Source organism: Octodon degus, unplaced genomic scaffold, assembly GCF_000260255.1.
Source record: "Octodon degus isolate 3935 unplaced genomic scaffold, OctDeg1.0 scaffold00225, whole genome shotgun sequence".
NCBI lineage: Eukaryota > Metazoa > Chordata > Mammalia > Rodentia > Octodontidae > Octodon > Octodon degus.
In genome coordinates this window covers 434,025-451,802 of record NW_004524801.1, presented here as the reverse complement: position 1 = coordinate 451,802, position 17,778 = coordinate 434,025, and the positions used below count along the sequence as shown (strand labels likewise).

General features: G+C 43.9%; 1 protein-coding gene across 1 annotated transcript in view; it reads left to right on the top strand.

The window, feature by feature from the left end:
- The window catches only part of Itsn1 (intersectin 1), a 236,490-nt gene that overhangs the window by 213,737 nt on the left and 4,975 nt on the right, over positions 1 to 17,778 (top strand). Inside the window, exons 31-35 of the mRNA XM_023705571.1 lie at positions 4,355 to 4,538; positions 8,262 to 8,360; positions 12,469 to 12,636; positions 16,301 to 16,513; positions 17,533 to 17,654. Coding sequence (XP_023561339.1) covers positions 4,355 to 4,538; positions 8,262 to 8,360; positions 12,469 to 12,636; positions 16,301 to 16,513; positions 17,533 to 17,654 — 786 coding nt within the window. The remainder of the gene's footprint in view (positions 1 to 4,354; positions 4,539 to 8,261; positions 8,361 to 12,468; positions 12,637 to 16,300; positions 16,514 to 17,532; positions 17,655 to 17,778) is intronic.

Below are 17,778 nucleotides of genomic sequence, written 5' to 3'. Positions count from 1 at the left end.
AGAGAGAACAGCTTTTCTAAGGCATGTTTTTCTTTAATACAATTTGTTTTACCTTCTTTTTCATATGAGAAGAGTTGACACATTTTATTTTGCTTAATTGGAAGACAAAAGAAAATATAAGAAATATATCTTAGTGGTTAAGACCAAATGGGAAGGGGGCTGGAGAGACTCAGTAGTCTAAAGCACCTACTTGGAACAAGCTTGGCAAAGCACAGGGACCGTGGTTCAATCCCCCAGCACCACATGCCAGCCAGCTCCCGCCCCCTGGTGGGCTGAGCTGGCCACACACACACACACACACACACACACACACACACACACTAAATAAATAAATATTAAAAAAAAAAAGACCAAATGGGAAGAAAAAAGTAACTGTGGGCTGGGAGTGTGTAAAAGAAGGGAAAAGGGAGGTGACAGAGGGCATGGCACAAGGAGCCAGGCACAGAGGCTGAGGGTGCAGACCCCAGAGGGACTTGGAGGGAGACACTGGGAGAAGCTGCCAAAGGGGTGACGGATGGGAGCCAGAGGTGCCCCAGATGAGGTGGAGGTGGGGTGGAGTCAGGGCCTCTGTGCCTGGCCCAACTTCAGGCTCTGGAGTCAAATCTGGGTTCAAGAGCTGCCTTTGTCATCTCTTAATTGTATGACTTTGGCACTGTGTGCCTCAGTTTCTCCAACAGAAGAAGTAGATATTAAGTAATCGTGTTAGCTTTCTGCTATCTGAACAAGTACCTGAGGTAATCAGGGTAGCAAGAGAAAAGGGTTGTTTTGGCCCAGGTTTGGATGTTTTGGGCATGGTCAGTTGACCCCATTGCTTGTGTCATTGTGATGATGACAGAGGGAGCTTATGGCAGAGGGGGCTACTTGCCTCATAGCAGCCTGGAAGCAAAGAGAGGGACAGGAAGTGGATAGGGTCCCAAGGTTGGCTTCCTGGGCACACTTCAAAAATACAACCTTCTTCCAAAGAAGCCCCACTTCTTAAGCATTCCACCACCTCCCAGGAGTATCATGGCCTGGGTAGGGAAGAATCCTTCACCAGGTAGGGCTTTGTGGACATTTCAAATCCAAGCTACAGGAGTCATATGTGTGTGTGTGTGTGTGTGTGTGTGTGTGTGTGTGTGTGTGTATAGTATTGGCATTGCATCCTTAGTACTGGATTTCACACTATATTCCCAGCCATTTACTTTTTTTTTTTTTTGTGGCCAGCTCAGCCCACCCTGGAGGCAGGGCTGGCGTGGCATGTGGTGCCACAGATCAAACCATGATCCATGCGTGTTTGCCCAGGCTTGCCTAAGCAGGCACTTTAGACTGCCGAGCTGTCTCACTGGTCCATTTTTTTTTAAATTTTGAGACAAGGTCTCACTGAGTTGCACTGGGCTCAAACTTGTGATCCTCCTGCCTCAGCTTCCATCTTTACAAATGTTTGGCATCTAGGGAACATTATTGCCTATGACTCTCCATTCAGTCTGCGGACCTCAGCGGGCTAGGAGCACTGGTTCATTCAGCAGACACTGAGCACTCTGTGAAGTGTTCCTAGTTGATCCATTGGCCTTCCCAGTTCAAGCCTTTTCCTCTGTAAACCTTTCCAGGAGGTAGCAAATTCTCTCACTTGAGGGCCAAGGAATTTCAGGGCTGTGATTTCACCAATTACATCATGTGCTCTGGCTTCCTGGCTCACCCTCCACTGCTCCCAAAACCTTTCTGTGCCATAGAACATTCCAGAATGAACCTGATAGGTGCCAGGTCCACTGGACCTTAACTTTAGGCTTCCATCCTGGTTATGCAACATGAGATTGCAGGCCTGGGTCTCCAGAAGGCAGGAACCGCAAGACATGACTGTGTCATGTGATCTTCCTCTTTTTTCCATTTTTCTTGTCTGATTCATTTAAAAAGGAGCATGAGAGGGCTGGGGAGATAGCTCGGCAACATAAGTACCTGCCTTGCAAGTGCAAGGTCTCGAGTTCAATTCCCGGTACTATATGCCATCCCGGCCCCAGAACCCTGGGCAAGGTGACACATGCCTGTAATCCCAGAGCTGGGGATGCTGAGACAGGAGGATCTCTATGAGTCTGCACTGCATAGACCCTGTTCTCAAAAAATAAAAAATTTTAAGAAGGAGCATGAGGGTGAAGGTACTTTTATTCCCTTGCAGAAGAACTATTCCAAAACAAAAAACAAAACAACAACAAAAAAACGTTCATAGGAAAATAATAGAGTTTCCTCCTTTTTCTATCCATAGCAGGGTTGTAACATGGTTATTCCACATTCTTATCCCCAAAATTTGTAGTGCAGAGATGTTTCATGCCACTACTGCTATGGCATGGTGGCCTCTGGGACATCCAAAGGATGCCACACTGCCCTTTCTCCCACCCCAGGTAGTCAGTGCTGCGTTCCCCATGAGGGCTTTGGCTGGAGGTGGAGTTGCTGAGGCATGACAGTAACTCACTGTCCCCAAAGTTTCATTCCTTGCCTTGTTCAGTCCAAGGAATTTTCTTTAGCCAAAAGATATAGGAGAAAGAAAAGAAAATGATCTGAAGTTTTTAAGATCCAAGACTAACAGTGCTCTGCCTCTTCGGAATTCTGTATCCCTTCCCATACCTCAGGGGCTCCCACAGTGTGCCCATGAAAGCAGCCAGAGGAATTCAGAGAGACCCCTCCTCAGCTTTATGTGAAAGTCATGCCTCATACCATTCTGTCCCGTCCATCCTTCCACCCAGAGCCCTGTGAGCACTAGGGCAGCTGAACACTCATGGCCTCCTGTGTGGTGGTGTTGTCCTTGTCCTACACTACTGTCCTTGCCATGTAGAAGCTGAGCTTCTTTCTAATGCTGCTATTAAGAATTCACCTATGAGGTATGATCAAAAAATACTATATGGTGGGGCATGGTGATGCAAGCCTGGAATGCCAACACTCAGGAGGCTGAGGCAGGAGAATCACTGCAAATTTGTGGCCAGCCTGAACTACAAAGTGAATTCAAGGCCAGCCTGGATGATATATTGAGACCCTGTCTTCAAAAGACAAAACAAACAAAATGAAACAAAACATACAGTGAGTGTTTAAATTGTGAAAAATTGTTGCTTAAAAGACATGTTGTATTAGTGTCTCTCTAAATATCCCAGTAGCTTTCAACAGCCCATCATTCTTGCCACTTTTTGCAGCAGCTCCAGAAGTCCTCTTTCATGAATATCTTTAGTTGCACTGTGGTGGCTGCCTTGTTGTGCTGAATTGATTCAAAGTGCTTACCTCTTATGATCATTTTGACTTGATGGGGCAGCCAGGAGTCACATAGGGCCAGACCCAGTGGATAAAGTGCGTGGGGCCCCACTGTACTGTCTTTATGAGCCGCTCACTGCTGCATGGCACTGAGCAGCAGCAGTCACTGTATTTATCACACCGTATAAGACATGAAAAACCACTTGCCAAACTGCTTCGGGAAGTGACACGATTGATGGAATAAATGTATGCGAAGCGAGGTGACACGATTGATGGAATATTTTGAGGGAAGTTGAGGGAAATGTGTCTTTACTGTAATGAATTTTGATTTAATAAATTTAGATAGCATCTGTCTTTTCTTTTTTGGATCATTTTCTTTGTTAAGACGTGTGTAGCCCATCATATTTGCATTCCCTGTGGGCAGTTGTGTGTACTAACCATGTATTTTTTTTAATCACATCTTGTGTTAGAGCAGGACGAACAGACACTTGGTCCTGGCTGCCGCAGGCCGAGCACTCACATTCTGAGTGAGCCCCGCAGCAAGCTCTTCCCAGCCCCTCTAACGCTTCTTCTTGGCTTCAGGATATAAATTGTTTGGACTCAGCCTATTGTCATAGTAAAAGACCTCTCCTTTAGTCCGCAGTAACCACAGTGGTGCAATGAATGGCAGAGGTTGGTTCAAAAGACTGTGCCCACCTGGCTTTGGCAAACATCGTGGGAATTTTTTGTGGCAATTGACCGTTTTCATTATGTTCTGAAAGCATACTTGTCCATCTCCTGGTAACATAACTTCCCTTGGGCAGCAGTGGCCCTGAAATAGGACCACTGCTCAGGCCACACCAACACGGAGGCTGTTACCCCACAGAGAACCCGAGAAACATGCCACCTACACAGTGATCCTGATATATTGAAAAAAAAAATTGCATATTTTTCTACAAGAAAAAAATTGTGACAAATATCCACCAAGCTAAAGAACAATGCCCTGGCAGCACCTCTCTGTAGCACTAGACTCGTTTCTTTGTCTGTTCCTCGCCTCCCAAGTAGATGCTGTAGTGGCCCTCAGGTTTGTGCCCCTCACACATTTCCGGTTCTGTGGTGCGGTCAGTGGCACGAGGGCGGGGCTCACCTCCCGTGTTTCATGCAGAGCTCTGAGAGTCCGCAAGAAGATGTCAGGGGAGAAGATGCCTGTGAAGATGATCGGCGACATTCTGAGTGCCCAACTGCCCCACATGCAGCCCTACATCCGCTTCTGCAGCTGCCAACTCAACGGGGCTGCCCTGATTCAGCAGAAGACGGATGAGGCCCCTGACTTCAAGGAGTTCGTGAAGGTAAGGAGTCCAGCCTGCAGGGAGACCCTGTCCAGAGTGGCGCTGAAGGGCGCACGGAGTTGAGCATCCATCCGAAATGGGTAGGCATCTCTCTGCAGAAGGCCTGCATGAACAGGCCCCTGCATGTTCATCCCCTTTCCTCCTCTCCCTCTGTCTCTTCATCCCCTTTCCTTCTGAGAAAGATCTTATTTCCCCTACTTCCTATTTTATTTTGCTTTTTATTTATAATTTGAGTTTCTCATGTAAGAGGAACCATGTGATATTTATGCTTGTGAGTCTGATTTATTTCACTTAACATTATGGTCTCAAGTTTCATCCATTTTCCTACAAATGACTTTAGTATATCTTTCTTTATGACAGAGCAGCTCTCTGTTATGTGTCAATACCATATTTTCTTTATCCATTCATCTGTTGGTGGACATTTAGGCTGCTTCCAAGACTTAGTTCCTTCGAGCGGTGCTGCTATAAACATGGGTGTGCATGGATCACTGTGTTGGGGTGTTTTTAATTCTTTCAGGAAGATACCTAGAAGGGGAATAGTTGGGTTGAATGGCATTTCTAGCTGCCATTTTTTGAGGAATCTCCATGCTGATTCTCATAGTGGTTGTACTAGTTTATATTCCTACTCACAATGCAGAATGGTTTTTTTCCCCAAAAGCTTCTACTTGATTTCTTTTTTTTTAAATTTTTTTAAATTTATTTGAGAGAGAGAGAGAGAGAGAGAGAGAGAGAGAGAGAGAGTGAGTGTGTGTGTGTGGCCAGCTCAGCCCACCAGAGGGCGGGGCTGGCTGGCATGTGGTGCTGGGGGATTGAACCGCGGTCCCCGATGCTTTGCTAAGCTTGTTCCAAGTAGGTGCTTTAGACCACTGAGCCATCTCTCCAGCCCTCTACTTGATTTCTTGATGATGGCCATTCCCTCTGATAGGAGATGGAATCCATGTTGCTTTGACTAGCATTTCTCTAACTGGCCAGTGATTTGAGCATTTTTCGTGTACTTATTGGCCATTTGTGCTTCTTCTGTGAAGCGTCTGTTCATTTCTTTAGCCCATTTTTTGATTAACTTTTGTTTGGGGGTGTTACTTTTTGAGTTCTTTACATGGTCTAGAGCAGTGATGGTGAACCTTTTAGAGCTTTCAGTGATGTAAACACTGTGCTGTGGTGTACAAGCCACTGAATGGATTGACACCACTGTTTTGGATATTGATCCTCAGACTGAGGAATATCTGGCAAAAACTTTTCCCCATTCTATAGGTTTTCTTTTCATTATTAGTTGTTTGTTTTGCTAGGCAAAAGCTTTTGTTTATTTTGGGGTACTGGGGATTGAACTCAGGACCCTGTGCTTGCCAGGCAGGGTCTTATGACACTGAGCTATCTCCTCAGCCCTTGTGAAAGTTTTGAATTTGTGCAATATCATTTGTTGATTCTTGGTACTGTTTCTGTGTAATCAGGTTTCTGCTTAGAAAGTCCTTTCTGTTTAATCTCAGCATCCTCAATTCTTTGGTAGTTTCTGCTTCTAATTACAGAGAGAATGGCCGCATGTCCCAGTGGCACTTGTGGCCCTTTCCATTTAGCTCTGCTTAATGGGTTCAAGCTCCCGGCAGCCTAAAGGAGTCAAAATGGAGTGCCATGACATCTGCCTCAGTGCTAGCGGGTCTGAAGAGACATGTGTCCAGCTGGGGACAGTTGGGGAGGTGTTCCCAATGCTGCTTGCAGACCAGCACCATGGCATGCTCTGCTGGCACTTGGCATTGGCCATGGTTGATCTGTGCTTGCTACATCAGGCACTCAGATAGCCCCCTCCTCTCCCAGAAGACCAAAGAGGGAGATGATAAAACCATTTCCATTCAATAGGTATATTTCCATGAATAAATAGCCAGACGATAGTAATACCAGGCATATCTTTGTGCCTCCAGCATTTTAGTGGGCAGGACTACCTCCCCATAAATCATGCTGCGTGGAGGTAGAAGAGTGGCCTCTTCTTGGTCATAGCCTCATCATGTATGCTTGTAGTTTTTTTCTGTCATTGGTGTTTCCCAATATTAAATGCTTGGATTTATTGCCAACCACTGAGGCATTCAAAGGTGAGAAAGATTATAGGAAAAGTGGGATATAGGAGGGAGGGCTGGTGCCTGTGGCCAGTTCTTGGTCATAGGCAGGATAAGGTCATTGTTGGGTGCATTTGAACTTCAGGGAAATGCAGACAACAGCCCAGGACAAGGTGCTTCTGGCCCTCCCCTTTCCCCTTCTCTTCACCTCTGTACACCGTCTCAGCAGTAGCTCAGAAGCTCTCTGCCTGCTGAGAGGTGTCCCTGGGATGGTGAGGTCCATGTCAGACATCAGGTTGATTGCTGACATTTTGAGACCTCAGGGCTGTGGGTCACAGTATTAAACCTGGTCAGAGCCTTTGGGAGTGAAGTCATTGCATGACTTGTAGACAGGCTTTTTCTCTTGGGAGAGGGCACTCAACTCCCAGAAGGGCTGACATAGTTGGCAGTAGTGGTGAGAGGACAGAAGCAGAGAGCTGAGGGTAGAGATGAACCGTAAACTCCCAGTCCAGAGTCTTGGCCCTTAGACCTCAGCTCTCCTTTGCCCCACCCACTCCTGGAGCTCTCAGCAATGTGTCCTGGCTTATGCACAGGAGGCAGTGAGATTCAGCCTTTCTAGCATTCCTTGGACTTAAGGAGAATTTTTCTTTTCTGGTTTGTTTTTTATTTTTTATTTTATTTATTTATTTATTTTTTATTTATTTATTTATTTATTTATTTATTTATTTATTTATTTTTGGCAGAACCGGGAATTGAACTTAGGCCCTTGTGCTTACTAAGCCATCTCCCCGGCCCCTGTTTTTTTTAAAAAAAAATTTTAAACTGGATAAATGACATTTTATGAATTAAAATTTTTTAAAATGTATTTAGTACAGGGTATACAGGATCTACAAGGTCACACTACACAGATCAGATTCATAGTGATTCTCGTATTTTCAGCCTCCCAAGCAGGCACTTTAGTCCACTGAGCTATCTGGCTGGCCTGTTTTTTTGGCTTTTTGAAGTAGGGTCTTGGAGCCAGGGAGATGGCTCAGTAGGATAAGTGCTTGACTGAAGTAGGGTCTTGCTATATAGTGTAGGTTGGTCTTAAACTCACAGTGATCCTCCTGCCTCAGCCTTCCTAGTGCTGGGACCACAAGTATGTGCCACAATGCCTGGCTTCAGGGGAACTTCCATTCTGACCATATAGTCTTATGATTCTTCTTGCTTTCAGGAATGTCACAATTTTTTTTCAGATATTCAGAAGAAATATTCTATGTAGGGCCAGAATCTTCTCTCTGTAAGGAACTATGTGTCCCAGGGAAGTCTTACTGAGTCCAGTGAGCAGAACTTACCCTCCTGAATGAGTCACATTTGGAGGATGGCTTTTTTTTTTTTTTTTTTTTTTTGCGGTACTGGGGATTGAACTCAGGACCTGTACTTGCCAGGCAAGCACTTATTCTACTGAGTTATCACCCTGGCCCCCTAGATCACATTTGGGGTCTTCCACTCTCTGGAACTGCTTCATCCTGGAGCTGGATAACTGGTCAGACTTTTCCAATCCCTAATTTCTCAGTGATCATCAGATAATTGGAATAAAGGGTATAGGGGGAGGTCCTAAATGATAGTAGTGATGCTAACACTGATTTTGGATTTTGCAGATTTTGGCAGTACATTTTAAAAAACTCTCTTGTTTCAGAGACTGGCAATGGACCCTCGCTGTAAAGGGATGCCACTGTCTAGTTTTATACTGAAGCCTATGCAACGGGTAACGAGATACCCACTGATCATTAAAAATGTAAGTACCTGCCTTGCCTTTTCAAGCAGAGGAATGTGCTCTCTGCATTAGAGGGGGCTGGGGTAGGGGCAGGTTCTCCAGCCAATGCACCTGGTGGCTATTAGGTAGAAATCTTGCACTGGCAGTGTTCTGGGTCCATCTGCTTAGTAAGTCAGAGGGGAAAAAAAGCTGGTTATTATGGAAAGAGCGGAAACTGCACAGCCTTTGTATGTGCAACTGGTTGGCTTCTACCTGCTAGAAGTCAGAAAACAAGGGCTCAGTTCTTGATTCTTTAGCTAGTACAGGTCCAATGCCTCCATACCTTGATTTTCCTAACAGAAAAGAGAAAGAAACATGATTCCTAGCACCCATGTTCAGAGGACACTGACTGATTTGCTTTTCTCTTGTCACTTCAAGGAGGCTAATACCAAAAGAAAAGAGCAAAATTAGGGTTTAGTGTCCCTGTCTATAAAGTGAGTGAATACATATCACATCCTATGAGCTCATGATTCTGCAACCACAGGGTGTATCATACCTGGATATTATACATGTATCATGTGTATTCATACATACATACATACATACATGTGCTTATGTGTAACACATGTATTTATATTTAATTCTGGGTCAGCTTTTCTATTTTATTAAAATCTACAAATTCACACTGAGACCTAATTTTAACCCATGGAAATGATTCCAGCCTTTCCTCTCCTAGATTTGCAACTCCTTACTATCCATGAGAAATCGGGCTCTCGTTATCCTTAATATGTGTATTTGCTTTGCTCAGTCTCTTCACGCTTAACAAAGTTCCCTTCCACAAGCCGCCCCATCAGCCCAGCTCCAGCTCAACCCATCAAATATTCTGCAGACACACTGGCTGAGTTAATCATTTTGAAAGCTTCTTTTAATCTACTTTTTTCTTTATTCCAACTCCACACTTGCTGTTTAATTCATTGCTTCTCTCTTTACTTTGAAGTTTGAAACAAGCTTTAACATAGGTGTTATATATCTAACCAATGGGGAGAAAAAAAAAAAAAACATGGAGAGAACCGAGAGGCATACATATTAAAAAGGAAAAGAAAACCATGGTCATTTGCAGAAAGGTGATTGCTGCCTTCCGTGGCACCTAGGAGAATGATCTGAAAGCTTACTGAACTAGAGAAAGCTGGCGGGCCGTAAGATACATATGAAAAACCACAAAAGCACTAAGACTAAATATTTTTATAGCAGTGAAGTAGAGGAATTCTTAGCATGATATTAAAAACTTTAAAGAACTTAGAGTCACAGCACCTAAAAGAGAACTTCTGGAGAGCAACCTAGATGCTCAGAAAAGATATAAACTATGGCAGATCTGTACTTCTAATTTCTGTTCTGTATATTAGCACACAAAGGTATCCAGAAAGTGCTGCCGTGTGAAAACTGAACTTATAGAGCAGTCCTACATTATGTTCCATGTTGCAAAAGAGGGAAAGGCTTATACCTGTAATTGTTAAGTACATTCATGTACTGCCTAACAGGATATGTTTCACAAAATGTGGAAGTTGATTTTGTCATTGTGTGGATATCATAGAGCAGAGTGACTCAAATAAAGATGGCTACAGTGTCACCAGGCAATAGGCCCTCTTTTGTTGTTTTTTTCGTTGTTTTTTGTTTTTGTTTTTGTTTTTGTTTTTGTTTTGTTTTTGGTACAGCATCTCACTATGCAGCTTGGACTCATAGTGATCCTCCTGTTTCCAGCCTCCCCAGCTCTGGGATTACAGGCATGCACCACCACACTCAGACTTGGTTGCTGGCTCAGTGCACCTGGGGAGTGGGCTGGTGTGGCATGCAGCACTGGGGAGTTGAAGCGCGGTCCCTGCACTTGCCTAAGCAGGCACTTAGTCTGCTGAGCTGTCTCATGTCTAACGTAACTGTGTACAGAGAACACCTAAAAGTCCTGAAGGGAAATAACACTTACCTCTGGGGTAGGCTTCTGTGATGTTCACTCTTTCATATCAGAAGTGTATTAATATGTTATTTGAATGAACATTTTTCTCACAATTTCTGTTACAAAATATGAGCAAAGGGGCTGGTGAGATGGCTCAGTGGTCTAAAGCACCTACTTAGAACGAGCTTAGCAAAGCACAGGGACCACGGTTCAATCCCCCAGTACCACATGCCAGCCAGCCCCGCCCCCCTGGTGGGCTGAGCTGGCCACACACACATACACACACACACACAAATTAAAAATAAAATAAAAGATCTAAAACAATATTTAAAAAAAAATGAGCAAAGACAAGTGACAGATGTAAACTGTGTGAGCATAATTTTAATGTGTAGGAATATATGCTAAAATATAAAGATATGCTGATATCTATATATCAGTATGTGAAGCACACTTAAAATTGAAAAACTCAAATAGTTCAATAGGTGCAGTAAAGAAGTGCTAAGGAGCTACTATGTTGAAGCCAGGCTGCCTGGCTTGAAACTTGGTACCACCTCGGCTCCTAGGTAAGTTTCTCAGCCTCTCTGGGTCTCAGGTTTTTTTGTCTGTAAAATGCAGACACTAGTTGGAAGAATTAACTGAATATATGTACGTGGTGTCTAGCTGATACTAAGAAATATTTAAATGTTGGTTTCCTCATTGAACACACTTGTATTCATTAGGGTGCTGAAGGTGCAGAAGTTTAAAACATACTGGTAATAAAGGGAATGCATAAGAGAACATCTGCTTTTTGGCTTGCTGATTGGCATGGATTGAACAGACTGTATGTGTTCAGGGGCAGCAACAAGGGCGCTGGTGGAAGGAGGCTGGCCAAGGCCTGGTGGATGGCCCTGTGTAGATCACACTACGTGCTTTCTTTAAATCAGCAATTCTGCCTCTAAACATTTAGTCTAAAAAGTAATCAGAGAAGTACTGAAAATAACATGAAGTTTTATAGGTGGAGAACTACTTAAATGTATTGTGATCCACTCTTACCATGACATATTATAGAGTCCTTAAAAATAATTGTCTAGATCAGCATAGAATCATATTGTATAAAGGCATGAATGTAATGGTAATATTTTTTAAAATTTTGTTTTAATGGGTCTCTCTCATATCAAAGTATAGTGCATTAACTAGTATGTAGACAGAAATTATCTCTAGGTGATTTTTAGGTTCAGCGTAAGTTTGCAAGTTTTCTAAATTTTGTACATTACTTTTACAATGAACAGAATCAATAAACCTGTTTTTATTTAGGAATAAGATAGATGAGTCCATATAAGCCAGTTGTGCAGGCACCTGGTCTGGCACAGTGGTCGTCAGACTTGACTGTGCACTAGTATTGTCTGCAAAGATGGAGGATCCAAAAAAATCACCCCAAGATTATGATGTAGTTTGCATGAAGCTTCAGGATTTTTCAAAGAGATTCTAGTGTGTAGTCAAGTTTGGCCTAAAGGTTGAGGTCACTGCTTGAAATTGACTGGTAGACACACAGGACCCGGGATATGTTGACCGGATGTGTTCTCCATTTGAGCACTTACTTAGGACTTTAAGCAGAATAGCCTGTATTATGGAGGGCAAGGTCCTTTTGAATTACTGGTGTATGTGGGCAAGTACACTCTCAACATTCTGGTACATGGCAAAGATAGCTTACCTTTGTTCTGGAACAGAGGATGATGACTATTTTTAGGGGCTTCAAAGTTCTTTGAGGGTCTAATAGTAATTGCTCACTTATTTAGCATGTCCTAAGAGCCAGGCATTTTGCAAGTTCTTCGTTTGTATTGAGTCCTTTAGTTCTTCAAACAATGGACATGCTCTTTGCAAATCCCCTATGAGGAAACTGACACCCAGAGCCCTTATGTGGCCTCACTGGCAGAGCAGGGTGTTCCCTGTGGGAGGTCAGCATTTTGCAAGATAGGTCACATTGCTTGTCCTGGGGATGGTCAAGGGTGTGGAGCTGGGTGAGGGCTTCAAGGACAGGATCTTCTGTTGCCTCCTAATGGAAGCTTAGCTCCTGCTGAGCCCATGAAAGGTCCCCTGCAAGGTCACTCATGCATTCTCCAGGTCATTGCCTGGTGGTGCTCAGGTGGGTAGCATTCAACAAAGGATAGCAGACCCAAGTTCCATGCACACTGGAGGTGGGTTGTTTTCTCTTCTCCTGTGTAGATCCTGGAAAACACTCCTGAAAACCATCCTGACCACAGTCACTTGAAGCATGCACTGGAAAAGGCTGAAGAGCTGTGCTCCCAGGTGAACGAGGGGGTGCGTGAGAAGGAGAACTCGGACCGCCTGGAGTGGATCCAAGCCCACGTGCAGTGTGAAGGCCTGTCAGAGGTAGCAGCTCCCAGGATGGGATTGGGCCCTGGTGGTTGCAGTAGCCAGCCTGAAAGGGGACATGAAAAGGCTTAAACCATCTTCTTCAGCCTTCAGCTTCCTAATTCTCTCTTTGATAGCTTCTCATCTGTTGAATGAACCATCCATTGAGTTTTTATTCCAATCATATTAGTTCCCATTGTCAGTAGTTCTATTTATTTTCTCCCATCTGCTGGGTTCTTTTTTATGTCTTGTTCCTTACTCAAATGTTCATGCTTCTCATTTATTTCTTAACATGTTTTAAAAATATGGCAGAATTTTTCCAGATTTGATAATTTAAATATCTAAAGGTATGGATTTTATTATTTTTGTTGTTTCTTTTTTATTAGTATATGATTGCAATACATAATGGTTGTATTCATTTTAGGGAATCATTACATACACATACTACCTCTTAGTTGTCTCTCCTAGCGCTTGCTAATCATGTGTTGTTTTTCTTTTTTTTTTTTTTTATGTGTTGTTTTTCTATGTGTAGTGGGACTCTTTTTGTCTCTCTTTCTTTTTTCTGTGCTGAGGATCAAACCCAGGGCTTTGTGCGTGATAACCAAGTGCTTTACCCATGAGCTCTATCTACAGCCCTTGTACTGTGATCCTTGACAGAATCAGTGTACTTTAGGACTTTGCCTGTGGGCATCTTTGCTCTCCGAAGTTGCATTCTCCTAAGAGGATTGCTGCCAGGATCACCTTAAATGCTTTTCTTGTTAAATGTTTATTTATTTATTTATTTATTTATTTTTGAGACAATGTCTTACTGTGCAAGCTGGCCTTGATCTCCCCATGTAGTCCAGGCTGGCCTCAAATTTATAATTACCCTCCTTCATCAGCCTCCTGAGTGCTGGGACTATCCGTGTGCACCATTACACCTGGATACCTAGAATTCTATTTAGAGAAGGTTGGGGAACCATGCAATTGTATGAATTATAATTATAAACTTGTGTGAAAACTACCTGGCAGTCACAAATTCTCAGGGGCACGTTTTTCTCTACAGACATCAAGGTCAAACAGAAATTTCTTTTCTCATTCCTTCTGAACTTGAGTTTACTTGTCATTCATTCTCTGGGTCTAGATTTTTGTAGAGATCTCCTATTAGGCCCCTCACTTCAGTTTGAATATAGCTCCTGCAACCATGTAGCCATTAAAATGAGGTTCAGTGTCATTAGTTTCAATCGATAAGACTTTAGCTTTCTTGGGTAAGTAACTAAAACACCATAATTCCAGAAATGGAAATATCGTTTTTGGTCTTTAATTCTTTTTATCATTTAATCTTTCCTTTGCTCCAATTTTTTGGGTCCATTTTTATCTCTGTTTCTTATGCACATGCATATGTTCACAGACACACACACACACATATGTACGCATGCATACATGTGTGCCATTCACTAGGTTGCCCGGGGGAAAGGGACTTGCTCATCCACTCTTCCTGGGGTAGTTTGCCTCCCATAAGCACCATAGGCAGCCTAGCATGCCCATGGTGTTCTCCCAGCCCCACATCCTGTCCACATCCCCTGTAGGTGTGAGATGAGCAAAGCTGAGAAAGTAGCCTTGTGGTGACAGCTGTAGGCTCCTGTTTTGGAGCCCAGGGTCTGTCTCTGGTTGATCGGTCACTTATTCACTCACTCACATATTCGTGTGATGAGCACTTAGCTAGTGTCCACCCACCCAGCATGATTCCAGTACAAACTCCAAGGATATAAAAATAAATGAGATGTGACCCTGCCCTCACTGCGAGTTAAACCAATATTTGCCCCAAATGTGAAGGATGACAAGGCAGAGCTAGGTGACCAGTGTGAGATGAGGAGGGAAGGAAGTTGTGCGGGTGTGGAGGACCATGTAGAGGACTCTCCTTGAAAGAGAAGCAGTTGTCTCCATTTCCGCTGAACCTGGCCCTATTTCCACATATTGATATGTGCAGATCTGTCCAGCTGAGGTGTGGATGTGTAGTCACTGAAGCCAGCAGCAGGGTAGGGCTTCCCCACCCTCACTGCTCCCAAATAAACATGTGTGGGCCAGGTTGGATGGAGAGCCGTGCTCTGTGCTCTTGCCTGGGGGCTGGGATTAAGCCTTGAGATAAGAAGCTATGACTTCCCAGGGCATTAAAGATTACACATCAGAGCTGAAACATGGACCCAAAAACATGACATACTACATCTCTTGTGTCATACAGGTTACTCTTTCTGTATAATCCTTTCTCTGCATTTTGCAGAGATTATTCTGGGCCTCCTACCTAGCCCAGCTCGTAGCACTCACATACTTCCTACCACTCTCACAATCACTCATCCTGAAGCCACTCCCTTCTTCATGATTTAATAAAACCTAGGTTCGGCCCTGGGTTGGGACCTTTGTTCTGGTAGCCATTATCCTAACTGGTCTTAGGACCCTTTGGCTCCCCACAACTATAAATATGCCTTAGTGTCTTTATCCTTGCAATGGGTTGCACTGGAAATGGTAGATTGGAATTAGCTTGCTAGGATTCCAATACCTTTCCCATGAGATTACAAATATAAACTCCCCAGACCAGGATGAGAACTGGGAAGAACTCTTTATATGTGGGGAATTCAGGGAGGCACTGGAGAAGGTGACATTTTCCTGCCTGTGGAAGAATAATGATCTCCCGCCCTGTCTCTCTAGGAAGGAGCCCTGGGCAGGGCATAGGAGAGGAGACTCATCTTGCATAGTGCACTGGTGACAATAGGAGGTGTGACAGGCCCTAAGGATGCAGGGCAGGTGGGGCATAGCAGGGCCTGCATATCCTGCATGGCAACTTTGCCTTGGCCCTGAAAACAGAGGAACTGCTCAACCCTGCATCTGCCAGGCAGGTGTGCGAGGAGGCAACACACACTTTAGAAAAGGCATCTCCTTGAGTCTGACTGCTTCAATTAGAAGGGTCAGTGGTTCAGGTCTGCACCTGAACAGTTAGAAATAAAATAAGTTCTAGTCAGTTGATGTTTGAAGCTTCTATCCTCTCTTTGAAACCAGACAGTTGGTCTTCATTGACTGCTCTTTCCTAGCTCTGGTACCCTGGCTTGCTTTGGGCTTTATGGCATTCACAGGAATGACAAGAGGACACGCTGGCTTCTGTGCTCTGTCTCATGACTACAGTGTGGACCACATGGGGCCCAGAGCTGGCCACAGAACATGTTTAAGTTTAACATAAGTGTGGTCTCCTGTGTCACACACAGAGAGACATTGCTGCTTTCTAGAAGTGTGAAGGACAATTGAGGCCATGCAGGCCTTCTCACTGAAACAGATTCTTGCCCGGTCCAGCACCCCACATCCAGCAGGTGGACATTGAAGTGGGAACTGGCGGGGCATCTGTCTTCCCAAGGCCCCATTTCCCCAATAAATGAAAGGGAGGAACACGCCCATCATACCCTAAAGCTCATGCAAGCCCCTTTAGGAGAAGGCTTCGGGAATTATAACTGAGACACATCTTCACCCTTCATGTCTCCAGAACCATGTTTTTGGCTTTGACTTCTTGGTCCTGGAAGCCTCAAAGCTGCCCTTTATTTGAGCCTAAGCCACAGGTCTGCTGCCACCACCTGGTCTTTGATTCTGATGGAGCTTCTGCTCCAAAAACATTAAATATAGGCTTTCTTCATCCTGCCTTCTTTGTTTCCTTTCCTAGCAACTGGTGTTCAATTCAGTGACCAACTGCTTGGGACCCCGGAAGTTTTTACACAGTGGGAAGCTCTATAAAGCCAAGAGCAACAAAGAGCTGTATGGTTTCCTTTTCAACGACTTCCTCCTGCTGACCCAAATCACAAAGCCCTTGGGGTCTTCCGGCACAGACAAAGTCTTCAGCCCTAAATCCAACCTGCAATATAAAATGTACAAAACAGTAAGTTCTGCTTTAGATTGCAATGCCTTGGTGGGACTGGGGAGGAAGGAAGACCCAAAAAAGTCAGAATTTTAAGGCTACAAAAACATCCGTAGGCCTGGAATATAGCTCAGTGGCACAGTGCCTGCCTGGCATGTGCAAGGTCCTGAATTCAGTTCTTGGTACCAAAAAATTCAAAAGCATTGTCCTTGCAAGGCCCCTTTGCCACTTTTCCCATTCAATCTCCCACCAAACTTTCAACATAGTTTGCAGCATCTGTGTCCAGGATCCCTTTTGCCAGCAAAACCAGACCAATGTGTGGAGAATTTCTCAGGGCTGAGTACTTGGTCTGCACATAGACATAGCACTGTGGCTACATGTTTCTGTGTTATGGAGGGTTGTTTCTAAATGTATTTGTGTGGAGGTGTTTTTAACTAAATATTTCTTGGAAGTAGCAGTTAGTTTTAGTTGGAGAAAAGGAACGGTGTACTTATGCAGACTATTACTAGAAATTTCAGATGAAAATCCTTGGAAGGAATTGCTTGGATGTGAAGTTGATGGAGGGCATTTGCTGTTTGGGTAAACAGTGGAAAAATATATCTTTTTTGAAGAATTTAAAACATACCTACGGGGCCGGGGAGATGGTTCAGTAGAATAAGCGCTTGCCTGGCAAGCGCAGGGACCTGAGTTTAATCCCCGGTTCCACAAAAATAAATAAATAAACAAACAAATAAATAAATACCTGCAAAATAGAAGAGGAGATACATATTATTGGCAATATATAAAAATCAAAATTAATATAATTTTATTCTTATTCAGGTATAGTTTGCTAGGAAATAAACAAACACATCATACTCACAAATGTATACATACATCTTTTACCTAGATTACTAAAGCACACACAAATACACACTAAAGAACATGCATCAAAGTGCACACACAACCACACACACTTGCAGCCTCACTTACTAGAACATGTTCACGTGAGCATGTCCTCACCCAGTGTTGGTTGATAATGCATGTACACTATTGCTTTCCAGCCTATTTTCCTAAATGAAGTTCTAGTAAAATTACCCACTGACCCTTCTGGAGATGAACCCATCTTCCACATTTCCCACATCGATCGAGTCTACACCCTCCGAGCAGAAAGCATCAATGAACGGTAAGACCTGACACATTCCCAGCGCTGGGTGCTGGCCACATGGCGGCGGGGCCTGATGTCTACCCAGGTGCAGAGCCAAGCCCTCTGCTCAGGTATGAGCATAACTCTTTTTTTCTAGGACTTC